Here is a 12,205-nt window from a genome sequence, read left to right as displayed (position 1 = left end):
ATAAACAAACAAACTAACTAATTAGTTAATTAATTTTTAAAAACCATTCAATTTAAGGAAATAGAAAAATGACAAAACCAGAAGAATATAGGAGGAATTAATAAATGCAAAAGCATATCTTAACACATTAAGAAAAATAAAACAGAAACTGATAAATAAAGCCAAAGGTGGGTTTTCAAAAAGAACAATAAATATAAATGTATCTTCAACAAGCCTAAAGAAAATTCAAGGGAAAAAAGGACTCACAAGTACAGCATCTGGAAATAGAAAGGAAATGTAGCTATATATATGATAGAAATTTTAAGGAGTAACCAATTACTAAATGCAATGCATTATCCTGGAATGAATCCTGAAACAGAAAAGGACATTAGTAGAAAAACTGGTGAAATCAGAATGAAGTCTGGCATTTAGTTAATAGTTATATACCAATGTTCATTTCTTATTTTTGACTAATGTACCTTGGTAACATAAGGTGAACATTAGGGGAAACTAGGTCAGGGATATACAAGAATTCTCTGTATTCACTTTGCAACTTTTCTGTAAGTCTAAAATTATTCCCCCCCAAAAAAACACCATTTAAAAATAGGCAGTTAAAATCTGTAGTGGGGGAAGAAAAGGTATCATTCATAAGGGCACCAAACACTATGTAATACCTTGAAATAAACTTAAGAAATGTATAAACCTATATGAAATTTAAATAAATAAATAAAACTGTGCTAGAGAACATTAAAAAATAAAGAATAATGGTGCTTGCCAGGGGCTAGAGAAGGAGGAAATGGGGAGTTATTACTTAATGTGTACAGAGTTTCAGTTTGAGACGATGAAACATTCTGGAGATGGATGGTGGTAGAGTTGTACAACAATGTGAGTGTACTTAATGCCACTGAACTGTACACTTAAAAGTTGTAATGTGGTAAATTTTATATTCTATTTTACTGAAATAAAAAATAGTGAATATATACTGTACTCCTAGATAGGAAAGCTTAATATCATAACAGGTCAATTTTTCCCAAATGATGACTCTAAAATGTAATGCAATTCTAATAAAATATCAAAATGATTGATTATTTTGAACTTGGTTCTAAAATTCATTTCATGGATTTATTTAGTAAATCATGTTTTGAAAGTCAAGAAGCCATGAGGAAAAAAAGGTTGGTGCTAAGCCTTACATCTTACACCAAAATAAATTTCAAACAGATAAATGATGCTTAAATGGACAAAAAAACCCATGAAAGTCCTAAATCAATCACAGGAGAAATTTAAAAAATAATCTCAATGTGGGAAAAGGCCTTCTAGTGTGACACAAAATCCACAAGCCATTAAATGAATTTTGGTAAATCTAACAACATAAAAATTAAAATTTTCTTCATATCAAAAAGAGAAGCATGATAAAAAGACAAACAACAAATGAGGAAAAAATATTTGCAACTAACATCCCAGGAAAAATGCTTATTTCCCTAAAGTACATTCATCAGAACTAGTGTCTTTGGTCTCTAAAACCAGAGTTCCTAGTCAAATAGTCTTGGTAAATGCTGTATACAAAGTTACCATTTGAAGTTCTATATAATGTACATTAGTCCACTAAAGTTCTGCAGTCCTGTATTAAAGCATTTCTTATCCTTATTAAGAACACTAAACCATTTTTATGGGCTATCTATTAAAATTTTGCAGAACATATTTTGGGAAATGTTCATCTAATAGTTTTTATTATACTCAGGGAAATTCATGTTCTATGTTATCACATTTATTAAAGAGAAAGTCATACATACCTATATCCTAAATATATTTCTATCTATTTGTGGGGATTACCTACTTGTTAAAAAGCAAGTTTCAAAACTAGGATTTTACCAGAATTCCAATTTCACCCCTCACCACTACCAGGAACGTTTCAGTACTAACATTCAAGGGTCAGAGGTGGAGAAAACAAAACCCAATAAGGTAGGTTTCTTAAAGGCTACCTTTTATATTATAATTCAAAACTCAAAGTTACCTTATTAAACAGCACCTTTTAAAGTAGGTAAAATATATTTAAGCAAATATTGAGGCAAAGAATAAGCTTTTTATAGACAGAATCAAACTGAATTGCAAAATACATTATTGCATAAACAAAGTCAAGAAAAATTATTGTCTGATAGAACAACACTGTGTTTTAATTAAACAATCACATGCCTCAGTTATTATGTTCATACTCATTAACTCATTGGATCCTGACTACAAAATACTGGAAGGTAGGCAGGGTAGATCTTACTATTCCCATCCTACAAATTAAAAAACTGAAGTTTTGATGATTTGCCTAAGGGCTAGTAATAGAAGAATTTAGCAGAAATCCAGGTCTACCTCTACATTGTGTATGTAGATAAATATCAACAATTAATGCTATAAAAATTGGAATTATTTATTATTCACTTGGACAAGACAGCATTTTAATTTCAAGTGTCATATATAAAATACCTGAAGGTTATTCTCAAAGCAGGTCAAGGTGTAATTAAACAGATTCAGGAAGTATACTGTGCTATTTGATAATTCTTCACTTTTGTTCGTTAAACAATCTGTCAAGAAACCAAAAAGTAGATTAATATATCTCAAGCAACAATTATATATAGTCATTTATCTCTCAAGCTGTTATCTTCTGTTTCACACTATCGTAATCATTTATTCAAACAAGCATGAAGTGTTCCACATTAAGAGAATTTTCCAAATACATGAAGCTTACCCCTTTTAGTTTCCAAAAGATTTTTTTTACATCATGACCATTTTAATGAAAATATTAAAAGTCACATACTTTTCTCTCTTTGTAAAAACCATATACCAAGTAAAACTGAAATTGATTTTTGATGGTGCAAAGTCTTAATCATGAGTATCAGTTATCAAATGCCACTTTAATAGGAGTACTCTTAGTGCTGTTTAGGCATAAGTCTATTTATCCTGCATTAATTTTAGCTAAATTCATATGCTGTTTGATTGTTTTCTGTGTTAAATTTAGTAGTTCTGGGTCTCTTCCATCTTCACTAGTGGGTCAGTTATTGCATCTAAGAGGTTAATCTTTTAAAATCTGCTCTTTCTAATCTATTGTGAGTTGGGAGACCAGAGAAACAAGCTGGTGAGAATTTTGCATAAAATACTGATAAAGGGACTTCAAGTAAAATCTGGAAATAAATATACTTGTTTTATGTCTTTCTAAAAATCTTACATAAATGATATTCCTCTGCAACTTGCTACTCTCACTTAGCATTAGCTCAAGTTCATTCCTTTGAACTGTTTTCTATTTCTATGTATGAACATAGCACAATTTTTAAATCTATTCTCCCTTCTTGGATGAACTTATTCTTTATCCTCAGTTTGCTTTTACCTCTCCCTGTGCTCTCAGCTTACCCTCTGGGATCTAGGTTCAAGTGCCTGGCATCATATCCTGGAACTCATGGTCAACCGTTTCAATCTCACTTTCCTAGAATCCTTGCCCTTTTTACATTCCACATACTCACAAATATTTAAAACCTTCATTAACTTTCTCTACTCCCAATTGTGGTTGTAGAACACTATTATAGAAAATTCTAAAGTTATAATGAGGGGACTCAATTCAAACTAGTTTCAGGGCCACAAAACAATCCTTGTAGATGCCCTACCAATTACTCCACAAGGGATGTTCAAATACTTTCTATTCTCTAGTACTCAACCATACTCTTGTTCTTCTTAAATTTAACTGAGAGCTGTATATTATACACACTCAGGGCCATCTGTTATGATCTTTCAACTGGGAGGGGAGAGACAGGATAGAAGGCTGTTGCAATTATCCAGGAGAAAGATGGCAATGCAAACAGAAAGAAATCAATGGATAAGAGATACATTGAATAGGTAGTGAAGAGTACCAGAATACGCCAACTCAAAATATGCCTCTTTGGCATATGGATTATTCTGAGCTAAAGGCCTTTAAGGACTTCCCTGGTGGCACAGTGGTTAAGAATCTGCCTGCCAATGCAGGGGACGTGGGTTCGAGCCCTGGTTGGGAAAGATCCCACATGCTGCAGAGCAACTAAGCCCGTGTGCCACAGCTAATGAGTCTGCGCTTTAGAGCCCATTAGCCACAACTACTGAGCCCGCGTGCCACAACTACTGAAGCCTGCGCGCCTAGAGCCCATTCTCCACTACAAGAGAAGCCACTGCAGGGAGAAGCCCGCGCACCGCAAAGAAGAGTAGCCCCTGCGCGCCGCAACTAGAGAAAGCCTGCGCACAGCAACGAAGACCCAATGCAGCCAAAAATAAATAAATTTAAAAAAATAAAGGCCTTTAAGAACGAACAGATTCAGGAAAAACTCTAAAAACAGGGCACAAGTTTTTATTTTGTAGATAAAATTTACACTTGTAAAGGAAATTTCCATTTGTAAAGATGTCTCTCTCTCTCAAGAAAAAGAAAAGGGAGGACTCTTAACAACTAACTCTTACCAATGGAGATGGTTCTAACTTAAATCTATATAACAAACCTTACTAAACCGTACTTTTCCTGGTCACTTTCCCATAACTTGCCTCCTTCATCCAGAAGACCAAAGCCCTTTCTCCTCTGATTATCCTAAGATGGTATATAAACCCAAATTCTAACCATCCATTTGGGTTACTCATCACTGGGTGCTCCCGTGTGTACATGTGCAATGCACTTGTTAATAAACTTCTGTTTGTTTTCTCTTGTTACTCCGTCTTTGGCCAGTCTAATTAGAGAGTTCCAGCCAGAGAACCTAAAATGGATAGAGGAAAAAGATTTTTTCCCTCCCTTAGAGTAGACAGTAGGATATGACACACTATACGATGCATGCACTATTATGAACAACAATCACTACAATGAAAGCTAATGTTAACTGAGTAGTTGCCATGTTCCAAGCACCATGCTTGTACTTTAAACACATTTATTCAATTCTTACAACAATCCTATGAGGCAAGAACTATCATCTCCCTTTTCTAAATAAGGAACAAAGGCAGAGAGGAATTAAGAAGTTACCCAAGGTCATAAACCTGGTAAGTAAAAACCTGGAATTTCTACTCAGTCTGATTCCTGAGCCTGCACTTTCAAACACTGCAAATATAAAATATCTACACTCTAAACAATTAAAGTTCAATACTGGGAATCAATAAGTACATGCCACTGCTCCTCCCTCCACCACCCATAGATTTCTTACACCATGCAGGGATTCAGGCAGTCGCTACCAACTGATAAGTGCTGGCAACTGAGATGAAGCCTAAAACTGGTAAACAGGGCAGCAACTAGCACATAAAGACTCCTTTGTGTAAACTGGAAAAAGACATTCCCTCCCGGTAGATTATTTACAAAAAAGTGCTCCTACCTCCAGAAGCTGAGCTGGAATCCAGCCCCACTCACCCCCTTACATGGGCCCCTAGTGTAGGACTTGGCCTGCACCCGGCATACCTGGGGCCCTGCTGATGAACCTATTCCAAGAGTCTTTCCCTCTCTGAACTCACACACTCTACATTCTCTGCAGCTTTATCTTCTCCAGCATGTAAGTCCTGTTCTGACTGTTCACCTTATCATTTAAAAATCTGAGGGATCACTTCACAAATTAGGAAACAGCTAGAGAAATAAAGTGATATACTGAGGATCATACATCAAGTTAGTAAGGCATTGAAATACAAAATATACTTTCCAGGCTCTTGATTAAGTATTATCTTAATTATACCATTTTCCTTTACTATTTAAAAATGTTACTCTGTTGGCTTTCAAAAAGTTCACACACTAAATTCTTAAAAAGAAAAATAACATGTCTCTCTTAATCCTGGTTTAACATCATCACAAAGTAGCCTTGAATCTTTTTACATGAGGTAGAGTATATATAAATAAAAACAAACAGTTACAAATATGCATAATATTATTATATTGTGCTAACGAGATTGAAGTTTTCAGTTTTTGTAGTTGACATTTTGGAGGGAAGTAGAGGGAATACAATTTCATCCACAACAACTCTACATCTGTGTATAATGAGCCACGTCATGGCAACTGACATGCACAATATGGGTGTGTGTGTGTCCCTGTATTGTCTTACAAAAGCAGTATAAAGCATGAATATGAGTGATTCATACTTCTATACAAAGTATGTAACTGAAATAATTTCTTTATAAAAAAGTAATTTATAGAATGAAAAATAAATAAAAAAGTAATTTATAAAAGGAAGCTTCTCTGAACGCCAAAGAACTTAATCTCTTTTATTTTACTAACAGTCATTCCTCTTCACTTGAAATAATTTGAAAATTAAACTAAAAGCTAATATAGACTGGCCATCTTATTACTGTGTTAATGCAGTACCATCAAAATTTTTTCAATGATCATTAGACAGTGATATTATAAAGCACAAAGGAGTTCACTTATAAAATGAGATTTAAAATGTCTTCATTATTAAAAAGCCCTGACTTTCTGATTTAAAACAAAGGAACTCCAGTAAAATTCCTCTTTTATCCTTTTGTAGGAATTGGGAGCATAAGGTTATAAGCAGTGAGAAGCTATATATTTTAGAAATTAGTAAGTTAAGAAATATTAGTAGTAATAAAGCTTCCTATAAGCACTAAGTGAAGTGGTCATTATGAATTTTCCTCATCTCAGATAATCAATGCAGCCTCATCAAGGACAGATTAGCATAGCTTCTTTCTCAGTGAGGGCTCAAGCATCAGCTCAAGAGGCATTCTTAAAGGTGTTAAGGATTCAAGTTAAGACCTTACATAGAAACCCACTAAATATCATAACAGGAATTATGTATGCATCTTTAGATAAAGTATTTGGCATCTATTAGGAGTTTGTATAAGGATCTCTGCTGTTTTTCAAAACTAGTTCTATAGAGAACAACAGAGACAATTATCAATTTCTGAAAAATAGGGCAAGCTTCAGAAAACATAGTATTAAATTATGGGAACTTTGTCCTTAAACAACATAATTAAGTTTAATAAGTATGAAAACTAGGACATTTTAAGTTACAAGATATAAATAAGTGAGTCCAATGCTTAGTATGCTACCATTTAGATAAAATATGGGAAAGATGGGTTCTGATTAATTGATCTTCTGCTCAACTATCAAGTTTTATTATTGATTTTTTAAAAATCAAGACATAAAAAGTGAAGGGTGGCAGAATATTTGCCATAAGGATTATTCTGAGCTGACGGCACTTGGAAAATAGCCAAGGCAAAGAGAAGCTTTCTGTGAATTCCCCTTATCTGCTTGAAGACAGAGCTTCCAAAAGAAAATCAGTGGTCATAAATCCCTTCTCCAGGAGTTTCATCAACTAGGAAAGATTTTCTCCTATCAGAGGAAAGGAGACCAATCAAACAGAATGGAGAGTCCAGAAATAAATTCCTGGACTAGGAAATAAATTCCTAGTCAACTATGAGCTGAACTCCTAGAAACAGAGAGCAGAATGGTGATTGACAAAGGCTGGGGGGTGGGAAAAATGGGGAGATGTTGGTCAAAGGGCACAAATCTCCAGCTGTAAGATAAGTTCTGGGGATCAAATGTACAGTATGGTGATTTTAGTTAGCAATACTGTATTCTATACTTGAAAGTTGCTAAGAGAATAAATCTTAAATGATCTCACCACACACACACAGACAAAATGGTAATTATGTGACATGACGGAGGTGTTACCTAACACTAAGGTGGTAATCATTCTGCAATATATAAGTGTATCAAATCAACACACTGTACACCTTAAACTTAAACAATGTTATATGTCAATTATATCTCAATTAAGTTGAAAAAAGAAAAAAATCAAAAACAAAGTACCAAAACACTTTACCATAAAGCAATTCATGGTCTCATCATATCTGGTCACTCTACTGATTATTCACCTGTCATATGCATAAGATAATCAAGAAGCATCTCAATAACCAGGCTATCCCTATGTCAACAATACACTTTTTTTTAACTTTTTTTTTTCAAACACATAGACTTTTTTAAATTTAGTTTTTTACACAGCAGGTTCTTATTAGTTATCCATTTTATACATATTAGTGTATATATGTCAATCCCAATCTCCCAATTGATCACACCACCACCACCCGCCCCGCCACTTCCCCCCCCATGGTGTCCATACATTTGTTCTCTGCATCTGTGTCTCTATTTCTGCCCTGTAAACCCGTTCATCTGTACCATTTTTCTAGGTTCCACATATATGCATTAACAATACACTTCTGATAACAGCTTTAAAATTGTGAAGAGGAGAAATCCTTGATATATGTTCTTTACTTCTTAACAGTCACTCTCTACAAGAATTAATTTCCATGTTATCTGTAATATGAATTGGAAGAGTCGTGTACACTCCTTTTGAGTTTCTATCAGTTTCCAAAAACTCATTTCTAATGAAGACTAATATCATTCAAAGACACAGAAATTCTAAAGATAAAATAGATGGTAGTGGTAACGGATGGCACTCTCTCTTTTTTTTTATATTGGAGTATACTTGATTAACAATGTTGTATTAGGATGGCACTCTCTTTCACTGAGTGTCTAGCCTTCCTTTCATCAAGTAATAATGGCAAAGACTAGGTGCCAACCCACAGCTAGATCAAGTAGAAAGGTGACTTTTTTGGGCAATGTATTACTTTTAAAAGTATTCTTTTAAACAATATTTTAGCTTTTATAGTTTTACATGTTTATATTTTTAATAATATTATTTAAAAAAATTTTAATAGCCCCTTAAATTAACTTTAAAAGATTTTTATATAATTATAGTTTTGCATTTTCTAGCACAAAGGATGAAAAAGGAATAGTCATTTTATATCAAAATATATATTCTTATAAAATGGATCACATATTGGTTTAACTCTCAATTAAAAACAAATTTTAAAAACACCTCAGTAGTTTTTGTTCTTCCTTTGTAATTTTTTTCCTTCCTATTTTATCTTTTAGGTGCCAGACTGAATAGACTCCAGATTATTTACCATTAAAGAGTTCTATTGCTGGCATCACTTATCAGCTCTGTATTTGCAAATTTAATAACTAGATCACCACAAAAAGTTAACTGAGACAAAAGGGTTCATAGATTGTATTTAACAGTTTTACATAAGTTCTGAGAAAACTGACCAGTCTTTTTTTTTCTGTGTCTATTTTTTTTATTTTTTATTTTTTTAACATCTTTCTTGGAGTATAATTGCTAAAAATATGGAACGCTTCATGACTTTGCATGTCATCCTTGCACAGGGGCCATGCTAATCTTCTCTGTATTATTCCAATTTTAGCATATGTGCTGCCGAAGCAAGCACGACCAGTCTTTTTTTATGTTTAAATAAAAAAGCAAATAATCTAGATTTGGGGGGGAATATTTATATTGTGTTTTCATGTATATACGGTAGGGGAGGAAACATAATTTTCCCTCTACCCTTGTAAGTTCTCAGCTGGGTCCCCTGTAACAAAAGACAGATCAATAGGAGAAAAACAAACAGAAGTTTGTTAACTTGTATATCTCGCATATACACAGAAGATACAAAGGGAAATTAAGTAACTCAAAGGGGTGGCTTAGAAGTCAGAATTGAATATCATCTTCAGGTAAAAGCAAAGAAAGATGGGTGTGGGGGAGGTCAGTTATCAGGAAATGACCAGGAAAAGTGAGGTAAACAAGCATAAGGTTATGCAGATTATGTCCCTGCCTTCTCCATTTACAAGATTCTCTAGTGGTTTAAAGTCATCCTTTTCTTCCTGGTACAGAGAGGGAGACACCCTTACAAGTGGAGATTCCTTAATAAATATAAATTTCTCATACAAAATGGTTATTTCTACTCTGTTTTCAGAGCTTCTCCTGTGTCTGCGGTTTCTCAAAATAATCAGCTCAAAATAATCCTTATGCCAAAGAGGCATATTTTGGGATGGCACATTTTCGTCTCCTACAATACAAAATGACAACATCCTAGGCAAACTTCTGATCAGGCACAAATTCATTTAAAATTATAGTGTGATATGATTGCTTTCTTCCATTTTATTAAAAGAGTAAATACCCTTTGTATTCATTCTTTTACCTATTTCTAAAGGCCAAAGATTAAAAAAAAACAATGATTGGATAGGTAACAAATGGATTATCTTTTAAGTAAAAGGAAAAGAGAAGCCTTTAGCATCATTTATCAAGAAAATAAAAGAGTGAGGATCCCATGAAATCAGTGGTTTAATAGATCTGGTTGCTAGAGACGCGATTGTCTCAGAACCTGATGCCTGATTCCTGATCATTGCTGAGCATTAACATTAGAAAATGTGCAACCCTATTAAAAACTTTTTTTTCACATTATCTAGTTTTAATTTTATGTAGTACTGATAGGTCTTTAGAAAAAAAAAGAGTATTTTACATTTATATTTTTAGTAAAAGACTAGGTTTTCCATGATATCAAACATGTATACAGCATAGATATTAAACTTTGTAGGGCTAAAGTGTAGGGCTAATATTTCTTAAAATGGAGACTGTGCAATGAATTTGTCAAATAGCACTTTAAAAACAAAATTAGGCCTTAACTCACGAACACTGTCTATTCAGATGAACAATCTTAAAGCCCTCCGATTTTAGTTCTAGGCTCTTGATCTGCAGTTCGTTTACACTTTCTGAGCCCCCATTCTACCTCACAGGGCTTGGCTTATTGTGAAGTTCAAATGAACCAAGGGCTATGACATTGAGAAATATTATTTAATTTAATTGCTGACTTGCTATTCACCTTCTTTAGCTTATTTTCTCCTTCCTTCAAATTTCTTTTCTCACTGCTTTGTAACAGACTATGTTGCTCAAGTAGGAATGCTTTATTAAATTTTGGTAAAAATTGCAAAGTTTTTTGAACAATTTTTAAAAATTTTCAGAAAATGTTCATGTTATCTTTATTACAGAGATTTGCAGAGAACATAATTAGAAGTGTTTCCAGGTAATTTGGTAAAGATTATTCATTTCTAGGTAAGGTGATTATTTTATTTCATTTTATTATTTTTTTAAAGATTTTTTTTGATGTGGACCATTTTTTTTTAAGTCTTTATTGAATTTGTTACAATATTGTTTCTGTTTTATGTTTTGGTTTTTTGGCTTCAGGGCATGTGGAATCTTAGCTCCTCAACCAGGGATCGAATCCACATCCCCTGCATTGGAAGGCAAAGTCTTAACCACTGGACCACCAGGGAAGTCCTAGATGATTACTTTAGAATGAATACCCAAGGGAAAACAGCTGAGGAGCACAAATTTATAAAACTATTTTATTTCCATATAAAATACAGAATATAAGTTATGATAAATTTTAAAATGTGAAACAATGAATGGAAGATAACTTTTTAAAATGCATAATCTGGAAAAAGAAAATAGCCAATCTCTCTGATTACATCTAACATATGAATAATCATGGCAGATTTGGACAGTCCGTCAAGTTTTAAAAATTTTTATGTATTTTTGAATAGGTATTAAATGCTATGGTATACAATCCAAAGGGTACAAATGTAAGCAGAATGAAAACTAAGTCTTCCTGTCTTTCTTGCCCACTCAGCTATCTAATTCTCCAAAAGATGTCATATTTCTCTACACCTTGCTTGGTCATATATTTTGGCCAAATTAATTTTAATTAGGAAGTAAACATTTCATTTTTTCTTCAGAAGAAGTTCAATCAAGGAATATTTTCAAGATAGGATGCCTCACAGAAAAACAAAAGTACCCTAAGAATTTATTCTAAAGAGTTTTATATCTACCATACTGAGTAAATATGCAGCAAAATGTTTTCCTTCCTTTTTTTTTAAATAGCCAGAGAAGAAACCTATTTTAAATTAGTAAATTCATTCTTTTAAAGAAAAGATGCTTTACCTCTCAAGTATGTAAATTAAGTAACATCAGTCGAAAGAAGTGAATCCCAACACATACCCCACTTATTCTAATTAACTGATTTTAAATTATTTGCAATTAACATATTTTTTCCTATATCAGTGGATTTTTCTGAAGGGCTTAAGAATACTTAAAAACAGCTCTTCCATATAAGTTAAGCAAACTCTGTTCAATCATATTTATACTAAAAAGTTTTACTCCAAAAAAGTAAAGATTTGCTTTTAAAAAAAAAGTTAGCTGTCAGCCAAGCCTCTGTTCAAATTACCAGAAAATTTGAATTAATAGAGACAAAATTAAAAGAGTTAATATTCAATATCCATGGTATACTACAAAGGGAAAGAAACTTAGAAGGGAGTCTTTTTCCCATTTACAGTTTTTCTTCATATGAACTA

The 12,205-nt window shown here is 33.2% G+C and overlaps 1 protein-coding gene across 1 annotated transcript in view; it reads right to left on the bottom strand.

The window, feature by feature from the left end:
- The window catches only part of OSTM1 (osteoclastogenesis associated transmembrane protein 1), a 41,624-nt gene that overhangs the window by 13,101 nt on the left and 16,318 nt on the right, over window positions 1-12,205 (bottom strand). Inside the window, exon 3 of the mRNA XM_082634405.1 lies at window positions 2,452-2,549. Coding sequence (XP_082490531.1) covers window positions 2,452-2,549 — 98 coding nt within the window. The remainder of the gene's footprint in view (window positions 1-2,451; window positions 2,550-12,205) is intronic.

This window comes from Mesoplodon mirus, assembly GCF_964341445.2.
Source record: "Mesoplodon mirus genome assembly, chromosome: 10".
Lineage (NCBI taxonomy): Eukaryota > Metazoa > Chordata > Mammalia > Artiodactyla > Ziphiidae > Mesoplodon > Mesoplodon mirus.
Note: the sequence above shows the minus strand (reverse complement) of the source record. Positions and strands in the feature narration are given on the sequence as shown.